Here is an 18,160-nt window from a genome sequence, read left to right as displayed (position 1 = left end):
CACATCTCAGTGTCCAGCTGGTCACCCAGTGGAGCCTGCAGAAACTTACGTGGGAGGCCCAAGCACCCCGCTTCTGTCATCTGCCCCCATTCATGGGGCGGCCCACGTTGGGACTCAGGACTACTCACCTCATTGGGGAGACCCACCTGCAGGCCGGGGAATATTTAGTGCAGCTGCATATGAAGTGAGGGAGGGGCTTAAGCCTCTGGAGGAGCCAGACCAGTAGCTAGAGGGTGTGTGAGGCCCCGGGGCACAGGATGGCCTGTGACTGGTAGGGGCTAAGTGCTCGTGTCTTCCTCAAAATCATATGTTGAAACCCCACCCCCGTGGGTTGCTACAAGGAGCTGCAGCCTTTGGGAGGTGAGTAGGATGAGATGGGGCCTCAGGATGGGATTAGTGTTGTTGGAAGAGCCACACGGAAGCTTGCTCCCACTCCCTGCTTTTCGTCCTGTGAGGACACAGCAAGGAGATGGTCTCTACATCACGGAAGAGCCCTACTGTGCGGGCACCCTGACCTCAGACCTCCTACTTCCAGAACCAACCATGAGGCACAAATTCCTGTGGTTTACAAGCCACCCAGTGTGTGACACTTTGTTACAGAGAGTCACTGTTCCTGTCCCCCTACAGGAGCCTGAGCGGAGGGTAGCATAGGAAGGGGTGCAGCGATGGGAGACAGACGGATGTTTTGCTGTTGGTTTGGGCTGGCCTGTTTACATAACGGAAAATGAGACTTTTCTTACATCTGAATGTGACCAGAAAATGTACAGGATCCTCTCGAAATGTGGAGTCGGGGAAGGGAGACACCCAGCAGAGTGGGGTGAAGGGCTAGGGTGGGGGAAGCCCCTTCTTGCTGGCACGTTACTGCGTCCAGCACCCTCCGCAAAATGCAGGTGACTTCACGGGAAGTCACAGTGCAGACAGACTTCCACACGCATGTCCTTCCTTCATAGACCTCTGGGACCACCACAGCTTTAACCCTGGTCTTTCCCCAACACTCGCAGGGCCCGGGTGAGGAGACTAGTAGAGGTTCCCATGTCGTATGTCGAAACATATAAATCAAGCTAACATTGTTAAATAAACTATGTTCTAGTCTCCTATCTTGAAGAGCATACCTTCAGAAAGACTAGAAAGCTGGATTCACTAGATGCTCCGGTTCCTTGGGGTTCTGGTGGGGCAGAGCGGGTCTACCAGCCCACAGCCATGCCCCCTCCTCCACCCCCACCACCCCCTGCTGCTCCATCCCCAATGCGGAGAGGTCTCACTTGTGAACACCCCAATCTACAGGTCTAAGTTCCGTCCATCCTCCCCAACAAACAGCCACCCCTGGCCATCCCCCCGCTTAGGGGGAGGGACTCCTGCAGCAACCCGCCCTCAGAAAATCCTGGGGAAAGGTCTGGGTCCCAGGCGCTCTGAGCATGCGCTGTCTAGAAAGGGCACAGTCTCCTCAGAATCCAGGCTCTCGGCGAGCCAGGGCCAGGGCCTGGTTGCCAGGCCAAAGCACTGTACTGACAACACTTCTCATCTGTCCCAGTCCAATTTTTAGGCTCCAATTCTGAAATCACGACTCCTTTCCTGGCATGTGGGACAGGCTCAGCCGCCTCTGCTTGCCTCCCTACCCAGCATGGGTGCAGTGGCCGCTGTCAGCCCCAGAGTGGGCCCTGTTGTGACCCGGCGTGGGGGCGGGGGGACGGAGGGAGGTTGGACTGTTACTGAGCAGCATCTGGAGAGGGGGCCCAGCCACATGTCATCAAAGTTCTGCAGCTGAGTGGGTCTCCTTGGCTGTCTTCAACCAGCTTCACGTGCCAGGCAAACCCTGAGAAATTACCAGCTCCACATTCTCATTTAAAAAGAGGACGTCCTTGTCGTTTGTTTCTGCCAGCTTTCCCGCAGGAACTGGCAACGGATGAACCCCCATCATCGGATTATCCAAAACGACAACGCAGATAAACATGGGGTAAGTGATGTGGGCTGACCCCTTCCTCCCTCCCCCTCTCCCCTTCTTCCCGTCCTTTCCCACTGGAGGAAGAAAAGCAAAACAAAAGGAACAAGGTACGTAACATAAGCAAGCGTAATTATCTTCCATGTTACCGCGGGAGCAGAGAGGAAGGAAGCCAGGAGACCCACGGTGACTGAGCACCTACTAAGTGGCCGGTGGGGCTGGCGCGGCATGAGCCTTCTCCAGCCCGGTGAGAGCCCTCTGAGGGCGTGTCAGCACGTCCTCTCTGCTGCGCGGGGCAGGGGTGCTCCGTAATGTGGGGACTCCAGTGCAGACAGCAGCCCCGGGTCAGTGTGCCAGCCTCCCAGGGCAGAGGTCGGGATGGATGCAGACTGGAGGGGAGACTTCGCGATCCTTGGCGGCCGCTAGCAGCTCCGTCTGGAGGAGGCAGGCAGGTGGTCGAGCCCCTGTATGGTGGACACTGGCACATTTTGCTCCATTCTTTCTGGCTAGGCCACCCCCCTCCTCTCCCAACTGCTATCCCCCGCCCCCCATCCCACAAAGGCCACCTCCATGGGTAATCCCAGCCATTAGGACATGGAAATGCATTTGCGCACTGCAGAATGCCATTCCTACAGGACTGATGTTGAAATGGCAAAATAAAAAGCCATTTTCATGAAAACACACATGGGGCTCTGCCGTGCCTATTAAATTAGAAAAGCCCATTTTGAGGAGGGAGGCTGAGCACCGGACTGAATGTCACTGGCAGAGGAATGTGGGTTCAAGTTCTGGGTCCCTGTAGGGAGGAAGAGAGGGGACGAAGAGGGCCCAGGCCACCGAAGCTCGCTAGCTGGGATGGCAGACGAGTGTGTCTCACAGGCGCGGGGCGGGGACACTCCGAATGAGGATTCCGCAGAGCTGCTGGGTGCTGAGGCGTCAGGTGGGGAACAGTCAGCATGAGCTTTGTCGAAACTGACTTCTGTCCGGAGGGTCCTTGGCTCATTCTGGGCCTCAGCTTCTGAACAGACCATGTGGGGCGGTGGCCAGGAGTCAGCACGTCTGGGCTCTAGTCCTGGCTCAGCCAGAGCTCCCAGGCCTGCTGCCTGGTCCTCACGGTTTGGCCACTTTGGGCTTTGGGCCCGCCCCCATCTGCAGAACACTGCTTGGCTATGGGATCTGTTTTGAGGCCACCCCGCATTATCAGAACTCTTCTTCTGTTTGGAGAATTCGCATCACGAATCCTTCCTTCTCAAGGCAGAAGGCAGGGGCTGACTTTCCCGGCAGCCTGCATTGAGGCTGAGGCCTTGAACTCTAGCAGTCAGAGGCACCCGCGCCAGACGTCCCGAGGCAGAGAGCAAGGTGAGGAAGGCCAGATGTGTGGGATCTGTTTTTTCTGGGAGAATGGTGGTGGAGAGTGGGCCACAGGGGGAGCTCCGGTGTCTTGGGCCTGGCATCCGTCGGGGGGAGCCGTGGGGTCTCAGCCTAGTATTAGCAGCGACCCAATCTCGGTGGGAGCAATGTGGCACAGGGTGGCTTGGAGTTGTTCCTGACTTCCTGGACTCCAGGCCAAGGACTTGGTGCAAATTTGACAGGGGCACCCCTTCTGTACACTTTACTGCCACCTGCTGGAAAATGGCAATGATATACAAATCTAGTGTCTCTTAAAACAAATACATCTGTCTAGGGTGTGAATAGTGCCTCTTCAAAAGTGGCGGTATTGTGCAGTACGCAACCTGCACAACTGATCTTGGGAACTTTGCAAGCCTGACTCTTCGGCCGTGGTGGAGATTCTGCCAGAGACATTTCCTTTAATAAAGGCCTTTTCTACTTAAGCTGTCTGGATAGGGGTTCTGATGTTTGCCTAAGAATCTCAACTGATACAGATAGGGATAAGGATATGTGCCTCCTAGGGCTAAAACCCAGTTGACCAATGGATGTTAAGAGTCCTCTGAGAAAACATAAAGCATTTCATGTTACTCAGAGGGTTTGTGCTTAATGTATTAATTTTTAAATGGAACACGGGAAAGGGTCTGATTCACTCCATCTTCCTTCCTTCTTCCAGAAACCTCTTTGTTTATTCTTTTGCATTTGTTGCCAGGGTCAAAGTTCATGGTTAAACAAGAATCACCAGGATAAAAATGAGAGAGTGCTTTATAAATAATCCAGCAGGGAGGCTTGTGGGGAAAGCGGCCTTGCTGGGTCTTGTCCAGGCACTGCCATGTCTCCTGTTGTTACAAGGAGGGATGACATCAGCCTGTGTACCATTCGTCTGATGAGTGTGTGTGTGTGTGTGTGTGTGTGTGTGTGTGTGCACGGGTGCATGTCCGGCTGCAGATGAAGTGATCAGTTTCCAGGCTTTCCAGGATTGTCCAGATCTGAGATGTTTTGTCCTTATTTGTCAGTCCATTTCGGGGCTCAGAGTTTTTGGTTTAGGCCGTGTGGGCTCGGTTCCTCGAGGTCACAACAGCCCCTGCCCAGGATGTGGTAAGGAGGGAAGAATGAGCGAAGCCTCCCCAGGGAATCCTCTCCCCATCAATTGCTGGAAATGCATGTTTGACTCAGTTCTCAGTGCTTCAAAGCTGAAAGGAGGGAAAGAGGCTATTTGCTGGCTTCCGGCATCCCTGTCCACTCCTGCACCCCTCAGCAGGGTCGGGGAGCAGTGGGGGCGGTGGGAGGTCCAGGCAGACTGGTAACGGCCCACTGGGGTGATTTCCAGGCTGTCCATCCAAATCAGCCACCCTTGTTGGCTGCTTGAGGCCTGGTGCAGCTTTGCTCTGGGGCCTTCCTTTCCACCCTGAACGAGGAGCAGGGGTCTGCAAAGGCCGGGAGAGGGAGCTTGTGAGTCATGTTCACCCTCTGTGGCTCCTATCAGGGTGTAAACAGAGGGAGGCAAGAGAAGACAGAGTGGCCACATCCTGAAGGACTGTTGGGGTAGGAAGGGGCACCAGGAGAAGGGGGGAGGGTGACACGGGGAGGGGTGTTGGGAAGGAGGCCACTGGACGTAAACATCTTTGATTCCAGAATTTGTCCCAGGTCCCTGGAGGGGCCTCTGACCCTTTGCGTACAGGTGGTATTTTCCCTCCTATAGGACCCCTGACCCTCCACTCCTGGACAGTGAGACTTTTCTGATGAGGGAGCCTGAGGCTATGAGGCCCTGTTCTTTCTCTTTCCCTTATGAAGCCCTCACTTCATTTGGCTTTCAGAAGGGAAAGTGCATACGGGGGAACACACAGTTGTGCCTGTTTCTGGAAACGCCCGCCTGTCCCCTCTGCAGTAAGCTTAGAAGGCCCTCAGGGAGGAAGAGCTGGCAAGGTCCCAGGACAGGAGGAACGGGGTCTGGGAAGAGGTCTGCCAGGACACGCCTGGGCCCCTGCAGCCCCGTAAGTGGAGACCTTTGTTCTGTAAGGGCAGGCCCTGGGGGCAGAGAAAGGCCTAAGGTGAGAACAGTCTTAATTCTTCTTGGTTCATTACTCTTCTGTCACATAATCAGGGTCTCAAAATAAGTCAGGGCCTTTTCTACACAGAGTCCTGTTGCTCTGGCCCCAAGTTGCTGTAGGTCACAGGACAAGGGGTGGGGGTGGGGGAGGGCAGGTGGCCCTGGGCCACCAAGCCGGGTTTGTGAACTTGTCCGAGCTCATCCTTTTCACTTGCCACCCCCTCCCCGGCACAGTCCTCGTTCCACAGTCCCATGAGGATATACGTTCACCCTTTCACAAGCCAGATGGAGAGGACCCAACCGACAGACCTCTTTCTGTATAGGACTCTCATCTCTGGCATTCCCCAAATGGCTGTCTGGAACCCGTCCACTGACTGAGAGCTCACTGCCTCACAAGGGACCTCGCTCCTCTTTAGGATAACTGTGGGTGTTAGAAGCTACCTGCCTTTGCCCGGACACCCAGCTACCTCCTGGAATCTCTCTCCTATGGGTTTGAGTTGGCCAGACTTTTGGTAAAATCCTCCCTCTACCTGACAGAGCTTTAGAAGTTCCAAGGTCTGTTCTCATGTAACCCTTGGGCCTTGCTCTCCAGGTTCATGGCTCTCTGTCCTCAGTGGCCTCGTTCTCCAACCTTTCCCTCCCCCCCAACTGTGCTGGAGGTTCCTTTGCTGTCAGCACCCCAACTCCCTTAGCACCTTGGGGCCTGAGGGAGCGAGCGGGCCACGCCTGGCAGGGCTCCATGGAGTATTCACCTGGCCGGGACTAGCGGAGATTTTACTCACATGAGTGTAGGAGCCCCCGGGGGTCAAGGTGTATTGGACCCATTCCCTACCCCTTCTTCTTGTTCACCTACAGCCTTCAGTGGACAGCGACGCCCGGACTGAGGACCCAGTGAGCCGAGGGTGCCTGAGCTGAGTGAAATCTCGGTGAGTACCTGGCCTCGTGTTTCTTGCATTGGGCTGTGCTGACCCCCCAAGCCTTCAGCCATGAGCGTGGGCCTCTCATAGCTTCAGGGTAGCTGCGGAAACTAGAAGATTCTGGGGGCGGAGGGGAAAGACAAGTAACGTAACTGGCAAGTAGTTCAAGATGATATTTTTATATTAAGACAACCGCATCTACATTATGTGATAGAATGTAGATGCATGAATTTCAAAGCCACAACCCACGAATTTTACACTATGGGAAGTTTGCCTCAGGCATTCCCCAACTGACTGACCCCCACTGCTGAATGGCGTTTGAGTGGAAAACTTGGAGATGCTCTGGTGTCCTTATTCCCCTTTGGATTTAGAGGTGAGGAACATGAGGACCAGAGTAGGGAAGTGGTTAGCCTGAGGGCGCACAGCGCGGAGGAGTCTGCAGACCTACATTTGTTCTTTCCTCTGTGCGAAGAAATGCTGCTGGGGTTTATAAGAATGCTGACCACGGCAAGAAAGGGGATTGTAAACAGAAAAGGGGTTCTGGGGAACCCTGGTTTATCCAGAAAACACAGCTCAAAGAACAGTTTTACTCAGAGAGTCTGTGCTCTGGGCTCTGAGTGGAGTTGACCCCGTTCCACAGCAATCCTTACCTCTTTCAGGATCTCGTGTTCCCTGGTTGGGAAAGAGGCTCGGGTGAGAAGGGAAGGGGAGTCCGGCACCAGTGCCAGGAAATGAGAGGAAGAAGGCGAGGGCACATCTAGACCAGCGGGAGGCGCCGTGGATTCCACGGTGGGTAATTCCTAGGACTGTTGGTGTTAAAACAGTCAGCAACCCTGCAACCTGCCCTGCTAGCACACCACAGGCTGTCCCTGCGTGAGCGTGCGCACGCACACACACAAACACACACGCATTTTGAGCTTAGGCTCGCGGAGGCCCAAAAGCTTATCATCACACAGTGCCTCACACAACTGAAAGGTAGGAGACGCTGAGGAGTTAGACTCTGGCCTCCCCACCAGGAACCACCCCTGACACCTGAAATGAGCACTGGAACGAGGACGTCATCCCGAACCAGGAAACTGAATAAGCATAGCTTTCTGCTCCTCACGACACTGTCCTTCAAGGGACTAGTTAAGGGTCAAAGATTTGTGTTTTTCGCAAAGATGTCTTTGAAATTATCATAAGCCCGTGACACCCCGTTGTCAAATCCTTTTGGCAGTGAACAGCTAGCCATTGACTTGTTGCTGGTCACCTCTCACAGAAGTGCAACTCTCAATAATTTAATCAAGTCAATTAATACTGTTTAATAAATAGGCCAGAAAATTAGCTGAGAGTTTTTTTCGGCGGGGTGCGGCGTGCGACCGAAGTTACGAAGATTGTCCTTTAAATCACTAAGGCAAACTCTGTTGTGTCATTTTACATAAAGCAATCACATAAAAAAAAGTTATAAATAGGAAAAATTCCAAAGTTTTCCCACAGACAGGGAAATTGAAACACCAAAGGAAAAAAAGAAAAGAAAGGAAAAAAAAAGAAAAAAGGAAAGAAAAACAAAAGAAATAACACACAAGCACCCCTGCCCCCCACAACCCATTTGCGTCAAGTTCTTCTCCATCATACAGTACTCAAGATCTTTGGATATTTTACAACGTACGACTCCAAACTGCGGCCGAGAGACAACAAAAAGAAGTAACGAGTCATCTGAAAAACCGCGTTTATAAGAAGTCATTACCTTTACAAAATAAAAACAAAAGCCCCAAGACCACTGGATTCCAATTTGTTCCTTTGTCCTTGTTTTCTTCTAAAGTTTGGGTCAGCCCCAATCCCTTGGCTGATGGGGGGAACATGGGGATGTCGGTGGATGGGTCCCAGAAGCAAGTGTCGGAAACCGAGCCGGGAATCTAAGAGGCGGCTGCCCAGAAAGATGGCATCTGAAGACAAAAGGGGGTCAGAAGCAGCTCCCTCCGATTGGAATGGCATCTGGGGGAGTGTGGAGTCAGGGTTCTCTTCCGGGGAGCAGGGAGGGGGACAGAGTCTGTGGTCTTCTCTGGCCTTTTTGTTTTTTGTGTTTTGCTCAGGAAGAAGCCAAGGCGATAGGAAGAGCCGAAGTCTCTTGTGCCCACAGCTCCTGAACTGGGGACACGGGCCCTGGGTAATCCATGCAGATGAACCCTCCCACTGTTGGGCTGCTGAGAAACAAAGGCCGGCTCAGCAAGAGAAGGGGGGCAGGAGCAGGAAAGGGGAGAGAAGACCAGGAAGGCACTGGGCCAGCTAAGCGGTCTTCCTTCTCGGAACTTGCTACAAACTCGGGAACCAGGGAGCGTGTGCGGGGAGCCCTAACTCCCAGAGCCCTTCAAACCCATACTGGAGCCAGGACTCTACCTCCCACCACTGAGGGAAGCCAAACGCCCCAGCTTCCTCCCTGAGGGATGAGGGAGGGGTGAAGGGTGCTCAAATGCAGCAAAGGGGGCAATCCCCAGCAATACCAAAGCCCCAAGAAACCCACAACAAACATAAACCCTGGGTAACCAGGTGTTTGGTGTATTTCCAGGAATCAGGGGGGAGGGGGGAGTCACCAGGTGTTAACAGACTCCCGTCCCTTCTGTATGGGTCCCGGAGTCCCGGGGTCCCGTGAGACTTTGTACAGCCCTGGAGGGGGTGCGTAGAGGTGGAGTCAATGATTAAAGAGTCATCCCCAAGGGCCCTGACACAGTGGCCTGCCTGCCTGCCTGCGGATGTGGGCAGTCTCTGGAGTTCCCCAAAGCTGCCTGTGGACAAGCCACACCTCAGCTCCTCTCTGTCACCCGGTCTAATTTGGCCACATTTCTCACCGGTGCTAACAGAGAGGTGGATGTGATTAAACCAGATCCAGGGAGATGGACATTTGCAACAGGACTTGAGGAGTGCAAAGCTCCCACCTTCTCAAGAATTCTTTGTGGAGGGATAGGTGTGTAGATGTGTGTGGGTGGGTTCGAGAGGGGAAGCTAAGTTAGCAAGCCCCCCTTCGTAGCATGGTAGAGAGGACTGGCCTGTCCAAGTTCACAGGACAGTGAGGGGAAAAAAGGGCCCGGATTCCAGAAGCCCTCCCTGCCAACAGGGCATTTCCCATAAGGATCCTAGAATGGCTGGAGACTAGAAAAATGGCCCAGCAGAGCCGGGTCAGTAGAGACCCTGCCATAGGGCTGCGGCTCGACTAAGATGGGTGCCCCAAGCCCTTACGGTAGGCCTCAGCCCTGCCCCATTCGGTCTGCCTCTGGCCAAGCTCCCTCCCTCCATCTAGCCCCCAGCAGCTCCAAAGTGCTCCTGGGCACCCGGGGTGTGGCCTCCTCTGTGGCAGGGCCCCTGTGAGTTTCTGTGTGACAGCCAGAGTGACAGCCAGGTGGAGGCCAGGCCCCGGGCTCCAGGCCCTTTGGGAGGAGATGTCCATCTCAGACATCTTCAAAAGGGAGGCAGGAGGCCACAGGAGGCCTGGAAAATACCACTGTTGCTGATAATATTTTTTCATGTTTCCTCTGTGATTTCAAAGACAAAGTTCAGACCCACTGGGTGGGGCAGGGGAGGCCTGATGGGAGGAGAGGGGACAGGGCCGCCGGACCGGGGTGGACGAGGACCAGCCTAGTTGTTGGCTTCAGACATGGAGGCCACGTGGTTGAGGCCGGCGAGCCCGGGGAGGCCGGCCAGGCCGGCGGCCCACGGGTCGGGCAGCGGGAAGTAGGGCCGCGCGGCCGCCACGTTCTCGGCCAGCGCGAAGGCCAACAGGCCCCCCGCGTTCCGCTCAGCCTCCAGCTGCGCGCGCCCGAACAGCTTCATCTGCGTCTCCTCGAACTGCCGCTCGAGCTCCTGCAGGCTCAGCGCGCCCTTGGGCGCCGCCAGGAAGTGCTTGGCGGGGCTGGGGCCCGGGAGGCACACTGCCGCCCCGCCCAGGGGGCCGCCCACCTCGCCCAGCGCGGGCGGCATCACGAAGGCCGCCTTGTCGGGCGCCGGGCCGCCGGGCCCGAAGAGCAGGCTGGCGGCCCTCCAGGCGGCGGGCTTGCGGCCGCGCCGGGGCCGGGCCATGCGGCAGCTCTGGCGCTTGATGTGGCGGTGCAGGTGGTCGGAGCGCGTGAAGCTCTTGTAGCAGAACTCGCACTGGTACGGCCGCACGCCCGTGTGGATGCGCATGTGGTTCTTGAGGTCGTAGTTGTGCACGAACTTGGCGTTGCAGTGGATGCACAGGTAGGGCCGCTCCCCCGTGTGCTTCCGCATGTGGATCTTCAGCTTGTCCTGCCTGCAAGGCACAGCCCGGAGTCAGTCCCCGCCGGAGCGCCAGGAGCCTCCCCCGAGCCTCTTTCCCCTTACTCCAGACCTGCCAAAGCTCGCCACGGCCTGGCCTCCGAGTCCAGAAATGGGGCCCATGCTAGGATGTCCTTGCACGCCCTGCCTCACTCCACACAGGCGTGGCTACTCACGTGGATTAGAGGGCTGGAGAAGGAGCCGGTCCGGAGAGGCCTCCTTCACCCCCCGAGCTCCATTTACTCCTCTGCTCAGAATCAGGAAGCTCCCATCACTGGCCTGGAAAATGGGCCCGCTGGGGACACTTCTCCCCACCAGTCAGTAGTCTGTCCTCCATCCCTGCACGGTGTGACAACCTCGGATACTGACTCACACCCTAATTTCATGCCCGCTGTCTCCAGGCAACAGTCTTCCCTCCTGCTGGTCCTGTGTTTTCGCCCAGAGCCCCACGTCCCATCCTGGCCCCTGGGCTGTTGAGATCTGTCTGTCCTCAGCACTAATCTGGGAGCCTACGGAAGCCGGGCACACCTTGTTCAAGTCTCCTGCACTGTGGTTTCTCATCCCAAGCTGTGGGCTCTCCTCTTTGTCTGCAGAGAATTCCAGGGTTTACAAAAGAGCCAGGTGCAACAAGAATGTAGCCTAATCTAGGGCAAAGCTTTTCAGGATTTAAGTGCTATTATTCAGAGGGAAGGTATGGTGTAAAGGTGGGGCTCCTGCTGGGGTTCGGGAGCCCCTGTTCCAGCTGCAGACCCACCACTAACATGCTGAATGACCGTAGGCAAGTTACTTAACATCTCTGCACCGAGCTGAATTTGGCATTAGACATCAGTTCCCATGGTCCGGGGCTGATGGAGAGAATCTGGGTTTGTGTCAGACTAGATTCAACACACCTCCTGGTGATCTTGAAAAGAAAACTGACATCACAGGGTTGTCTTCCTAAAGACGGAGCTCTCCACAAGCTGGCTAACGGAGCCTTCCAGCCTGGCTGAAGTGGAGTCAGGTGGGCTGCAAGAACTCGGCTCAGGTCCTTCTGCAGCCTTCCCCAACCAGGCCTGGCAGGCCAACGAGCTCCGTGTCCTGTCTCCTCCGTCCTCCCTGCAGGTGCGGCTCGGGGGGAGCATCTGCCTGTAATTTTTGGCTCGGGTTTGAGGTCGGAGCAGGTGAGGAGCCCAGGCATCCGCCCTAAAATGGCCAGATTTAAACCACGCTCAATATAACCCCAGGACAGCAGGAGCAGGTCCCGGTCTCCTGGTGTCTCCTGGCCGCTAGAGGTCTCACTGGCTCTCATTTTTGGACTGGTTCCCCAGGGGTGGGGAGGGAGAGAAAAAGACTTTGCCCTGTACGCTGGCAGGGACCAGGGGAGGAGAAGCAGGGAGGACAGAGGCACCCCTTCCACTTGTGCTCCCAGGAAGGCACGAGGGCCCCCGGAGATGGAGATGGGGGTGGGAAGCGGGACGGGCAGGGAGCAGGAAGTGAATGCCGCTGTCTGAAGCTGGCAGGTGTCTCCACACACCAGACCCTCGTCCCGTCCCCACTCCCTGTCCCTGCCCCTCCCACAGCCCACCAGCTGCACCCAGGCTGCACAGCACCCTGCTGTGACATCCCATGTTCCCTTCCCCAGCCCGCATGCTGCCCTTATGGTATCTATAACCCACATGTCATCCAGCTGATTGGGGGTTTGAATGGGAAGCCGTCTTCGTGAGCATTTGGGCCGGTGGGTCTCCAACTTGAACCTGCATAGGAAGGGCCCCCAGGGCTTGAGGAGCAGCATGCAGGGCCCCGCTCCCAGAGATTTGGGAGGTGGGGGGGGAGAGGGCAGAGAATTCACATTCCTAACAAGTGGCAGCCGCTGCTCTGCTGCTCGTTCACACGCCACTTGAAGAACCACCTTTGCTGGCGGGCAAGCCGGGGTCCCGGGAAGCGAACTTGCCCAGGTCACCCAGAGGAATAATGGCAGAGTAGAGCCTAGAACTCAGGCCTCGTTCCTCAGCACTGCGGGAGTGGGGTGCACGGTGCCCTTTGTACCTCAAGAGCAGTGCGACTTCATCGGCAGGGACGGGTCCTGGGACCCCACACATTCACCAAGGCTCTCAGGGAAGGGCTGCGGCTAGCTGGTCCCTGGCTGGGGGACCTGCGTCCTCCCCAGGGCCTGGCGGAGGGTTCGGTGTGGGCTCAGCACTGGGGCATTAAGCATAGCCCCTCACTGAATCCTCTCCATGGCCTGATAAGGTGGGTGGGTATTTTTCAAAATCACTACTGCACGTAATTAGTACTATTGATGTTGACGGTCACCCTCGAGTAACGGACAATGCAGATCTTCAGATAGTCAAGGCCTCCTCTAAATACCCACCACGTCTCCCAAGCTTGTCACCAGAGCATCCAAAATAAGTCCCATTTTAGCAGCACTTAACTGAGGTGTGTCAGAAGTGCTGAGAAGGTGACTCTCACTTCCTTTACTGAGCACCTGCTATGGGCGGATGAACACCCCATTTCACCGACCCTGGAAGGTTGTTCCTCAGACATAAGTTATGGTGTAGGCATGGGGCCGCCATTAGGGGTCTGGGAGTCCCTGCCGCAGTCGCCGACCCACCACTAACTGGCTGGGTGACCTCAGGCAAGGTACTTCACCTCTCTGTGCAGACCTGAACCTAGGGCCAGACACCAGTTCCTATTGTCCACGACTGATGAGAGAACCTGGGTTCCAGGCGTCAGATGCAACATACCTAGAATAATTTCCTCACTTAGAGGACGAGCGGCTCGGCAAAGTCAAGCGGCTTTCCCAAAGGTATCCAGCCAGGAGGGGCAAAGGGGCCTGGGGAGCCAGCTGGGGTCTGGTTTATCTGCAAGCTATGCTGAGGTTGAGAAAGGTAGATTTTCAAACCGGGGACTCCCAGCCTGCGGCCTATCAGAGCTGTCTCGGAAAGTGCAGACCAGAACAATCAGAACAGCGCATTTGCAGCCGGCTTTCTGCCCCTGGGGCCAGACACCCTCCCCTGGGGGGGCATGCGTGGGAGGAGCTCAGCCCTGGGCAGAAGCCAGCTGTCCCTGTCCCTAAGGGTGACTTTCCTTGGTGACTTTTCTTTCATGGGAGCAGTGGGGAGGGTTCGTAGAGCTGCAAAGCCCACGACAACTTAGTGATGGAAAAAAACGGAGAGACCATGTAGTCTACCGGGATCGCATTACTATGTCCTGATTCACGGTCTGCGCCGGCGGGCCCGATAACCTGCACCATTAGCAGTACACTTGCCGGGACTTTGAAAATACTGATTTCGTTCAATCTCTTAACTCTCAAGATGAGGAAAGCGAGGACAGAGAGGGAATGGCTTTCTAAGGCACACGTCCTCCTCATTCCTGTAACGACCTGTGCGTGTGGATATAACGGCACGTGCACTGGCAGAGCCAGGCCTGGGGCCAGGCACGCTGCAAGGACTGGATCAGGTCCTTAGGTGCGCTGGGCCTCAGTTTCCTGACCTCTAGAATTGTGACCTCTGGTGTTCTGTGAGCATTTGCATCTGGGGAATGGGCTTCTACGGAATCTTCTTCTAGCTGGCTTCATAGACTCCGGCCCTTCTAGCCTTGCTGCCTCATGAATCTGACTGGTTTGTGGAGGTGGCATAAGTTTAGCTGGAAGGTGTTCCAGCTTGAATCTCAGGAGCTGAGCTCTTCATTACTTCCTTTTGGGCCTGGAGGTCTGGTGGTCCCACTAAAAATCTCCTGAGGCTGCCCCTGTCCAACGGCCGATGTGCTAACTTACCCCTCGGCATGGCGTGCAAGGCCCTTACGAGCTAACCCTTCCAGTTACTAAATGAGTAAGTTCGGGGGATCCCCAGTGACTGTGGTTAACAATACTGCCTTGTATACTTGAAAGTTGCCAGGAGAGTAGATCCGAAGTTTTCTGGACATACACACACGAAATGTAACTATCTGGGGTGAGGGATGTGTTCATCTGTACAAAACCACGTTAGTGCGGTATCACGGCATTGTAGACCTTAAACTTCTATGTTATATGTCAATTATATCTCAGTAAAGCTGGGAAAAAATATCACCCATCTACTGCACCCACACATCGCACGGATATGCTGTTCCCCTGGCAGCCACGCTCTGGTCAACTCCGTGTCTTTGAACACCTGCTGGCATGAGCTGGACTTCTAGCCATCCCTCCCTCCCGTGCAAAGGCTGCCATATTATGAAACGGATGCTTGGTAAACCCCGTCTCCTTCCCTTTCTGTGCAGATCTTGTGTTTGGACACCAACGTGCCATCTCTGGGTCCCACAAGAGGTCCAAGCCCAGATGTCGGCGTGCACGCTCCTTCCTCCCCAGCTGTGAGCCCTCATTCCAGCCCCCCTCCTCCCTGCACCTCTTTCTCGGTTTACTTTGGCAAACTGCACTGCCTGACATGTCTCCCACTCCCAACTCCCCACCCCTACCCTTCAAGGTCACATTCAAGGGCAATCCTCTACAAACCTTACCCTGTCCACCCAGGTTTTGTCCCTGGCCTTCACCTTCCAGAGCACCTGGGACCTGAGCACTGCCCCTCAAGCTAGGTCACTGGGGGCAAGGAGGGAGCCACAGAAGACAGTGTGTCAGCATCAGCTTCCCCTGTTCCCAAAATGGCCCCATGGGTGTCAGCATTGTCCCCTCCCCCTGGCAGGGCACCAGCTCTGGGAGCCAAGCCCCTCCGTCTGCACCCTCTCCGGCCCCTGCTCCACCACACGGGCACTCTCGGCGGATGGAAACTTTGCTCAGAGGCCGCCTTTGCGGCTTCTGTTTTCTATGCATGTTATTTCCTGGGCAGGGGCCTTGTCCCCGGCTCCTGCAGCCCTGTCTGGTCGGAAGCCCAGGCAGCAAGATGATGCAGAAGGAGCACATTCCCGGGCAGGGAGCACTGACCCAGCCGCTGCAGATAAGGAAGCAAGGCTGTCAGGACGAGTCATGAGCAGGGATCAGATACTTTCTGCGAACCGGGCGGTGACGCTGTATCTCACCGAAGCCTATGGAGTTGGTGTTGCCACCTTCACCACGAGGAAGCGGGGACAGAGAGGCTGTGGCAATGTGTGCATAGCTTCCCTGGTCTCGGGCAATATATGGATGGAGTCATGGGCCTGGGGGCAACCGTCGGAAATACCTGCTCTAAGGCCCGCATATGACACATGGGAACCCGAAGCTCAGAGAGGGGAGGAGGCCGAGGTCACCCTACCCGTTAGAGGCAGAACTAGGCCCCGAACCCGGGCTCCCTGATTACCACTCTGGTGCTCTTCCCAAGCCTCCACAGTGCGCTGAGACACTGAGTCCCCTAACGACCGCCCCACCCCCGTCCAGCTGCACAGCAGGTGCCCGCACTGCTTTCTCAGCCCTCGCTCAGTCCGCGGCACCGAAGCTACCCAACCTGCTTTGATGAGAACCTGTCAGACTCTTTTGTATTCTGTGCGGTTGGTACACCACACGGAGCGTGCAGTGGGGGCTCATGGTGCGTTTGTTGACTGACCCATGACCTGCTGGTGCAGGATCTGTTCTCAGAACCCCCAGCTCCAACGCCAGTGTGTTCTGGCTCGCCCTGACTCCCTGGTCTGCCATTCCCTTCCGCGACCCTGCCCTGGGGACCAGCCCAGGCCATGTGCTCCCAAGCCTTGGTCTGCATTCCCCCTTCCAGCCCAGAGAGCTCATCGTGGTGGGAAAGATATGCCGGTCCTTATGAGCTCATGCCCCCAAGTGAAGAAAAGGGCCACGGGGTCTCGCCCAGGGTCCCCAGCCTCCATGAGGGCTCCCAATCGCGATAATGCTTTCCCAGCACCATCCGCCCACACTTCTTGGTAACCTGATGGTCGAGACAAACCCTCTTCCTGGTGCCACTGCTAATGACATTGCATTATCTTAATAAGGTCCCCAGGGCTGCCAGGAGTGGGAGGGCTAAAAGGAAAATACAGGAAAAAGGCAGCAGCCAGGTTCCTGGCCTGGTCTGGAGAGCAGACCACTGCCGGGGTGTGGAGCAACCAGCAGGAGGCTCGTGCTGGCGGCAGGTGTCGGAGGCGAAGCCTTGCAGCCTTTATGGGCTGGTGGCAGGAGGCCCGGTGGAAACCGGTGAGGTCACAGCTGGCCAGAGAATGCTGCTCGGGGTGCGAGGCACAGGCAGAAGGACTCCAAGTGATTGCAGGGTGACCAGAGCTAGGAGGGGACAGGATGCGGCCAAAGAGACATAGTCTGGTTGAAGGCTTTGAGGCCCTGCCTGGGGCTCCGGGGGTGTCTCATTTCTGGAAGGATCAGTGGAAAGCCAATGGTCCCCAGGGCTGGTTAAAATCGAGAGGTGAGGGTCTGACGCCAAGGAAGAGACAACACCATGGCGGGGGAGGCCTTCCCCTCTCTTCTTGGAGAACCATAGAAGGAGAGCTACAGGGAGGGCTTTAGGGGCAGAATGGGTTCTGTGGGAAGGACTCCCCGATCCTTCCACCACCACGTTCCCATGGGGCGTGGACATCCTGGGAGTTGGCATCTGAGGCCATAACTTGGAGCCCGGGCCAAAGGGCCACTTTGCAGGAGGGTGGGCTCCTCCAACATCCCTTGGGGTGATGGGAGGTGGGGTCAGCATCAAGGGGAAGGGAAAGGAGGCCTGACCAGCGAGCGGAAGCTCAGCTGTGTTTAAGGAAAGAAAGGGAAAAGAGTGTCCAAGAGGAGGAGTCGAGGGCGGCCAGTCCAGGCTCCCTCAGCCTCTGGGGGGCCAGGGTCCCAGGAGCGGCTTGGCCTGGCAAGGGAGGCTGGGAATTGAGTCAAAGAGGCAGCGGCTGCTTTAAGCGGCTGCTGAAATAAGTGCCTCTCCATCTGGGGAGGGAGGGAAGGTGTTGTGGGCGGTGGTGCAGGGAGTCAGCCCCCAAGAAGGTCCCCGTGGAAGGGCTGCAGGGGGACTTGACTACAGGGAGAGGTATGAGAAACCCAACCGGGACAGGCCAGGGGACAGAGAAGAAGCCTTGCGGGGCAGCTCCGGGAGGGGGCAGGAGGGAAGCAGGGGCCAGCTATTCCGAAGAATGTGATAGGGAGGGCGGTCAGCCACAGCCCACGGTATGAAATCAAGTCCCCAGAGTCCCTTGTGTGAGAAGGCCAGGAAAATGTCCAACCTCCCCCCCACTCCGGGGCGCCTCTGCTCCTGGGAAGGGGGCCCCCAAGAGCAACTCTGATCTTTCTCAGCAGGGTCAGAGCCCAGTGGGAGCTGGGTGAGGGGAGGTGCTGACTGAGGCAGGAATGCAGCTGCTTCAAGGGGGCCCAGATGGCGGGAGCTGAGCTGAGCAGGGACGGACCGGAGGGAGGGCAGGGCAGGGCAGACCCACGGCTGATCTGGCGGGGAGGGCTGGTGAAGCTACCAGCACAGAGGCCCCCTAAGTGATCATCAGGAATGCGCTGGGAGGGAGGGTTCTGGAATGCAGCCCTCCTATACAACCCAGTGTCCTGCCTGAACCAGGAGGCCTACTCAGAGAATGTTCTTGTGTCAGGAGGGCAAGAAGTCTGTCTGCAGTGACTGACCAAGTTAACACTTTCCCTAGGGAAGGCAGGGCCCACAGACTGGTGTGGCCTGCGCAGAAGGCTGTGTGTGTGGGAAAGGCCCGGGGGGGGGGGGG

The 18,160-nt window shown here is 56.4% G+C and overlaps 1 protein-coding gene and 1 long non-coding RNA gene across 2 annotated transcripts in view; one reads left to right on the top strand and one right to left on the bottom strand.

Annotated features, from left to right (window-relative positions):
• The first annotated feature begins 1,761 nt into the window (after window positions 1–1,761).
• On the top strand, window positions 1,762–8,447 carry LOC103663955. The gene is made up of 2 exons (XR_568883.1): window positions 1,762–1,954; window positions 6,228–8,447. It is a non-coding gene; the product is annotated as an uncharacterized LOC103663955 (long non-coding RNA).
• The window catches only part of ZBTB7C (zinc finger and BTB domain containing 7C), a 280,877-nt gene continuing 270,700 nt past the window's right edge, over window positions 7,984–18,160 (bottom strand). The window contains exon 4 of the mRNA XM_040632533.1: window positions 7,984–10,550. Coding sequence (XP_040488467.1) covers window positions 9,899–10,550 — 652 coding nt within the window. The 3' untranslated portion in view covers window positions 7,984–9,898. The remainder of the gene's footprint in view (window positions 10,551–18,160) is intronic.

This window comes from Ursus maritimus, unplaced genomic scaffold (assembly GCF_017311325.1).
Source record: "Ursus maritimus isolate PB19 unplaced genomic scaffold, ASM1731132v1 scaffold_18, whole genome shotgun sequence".
Taxonomy (NCBI): Eukaryota; Metazoa; Chordata; class Mammalia; order Carnivora; family Ursidae; genus Ursus; species Ursus maritimus.
This window is presented reverse-complemented; position numbering and strand designations above follow the sequence as displayed.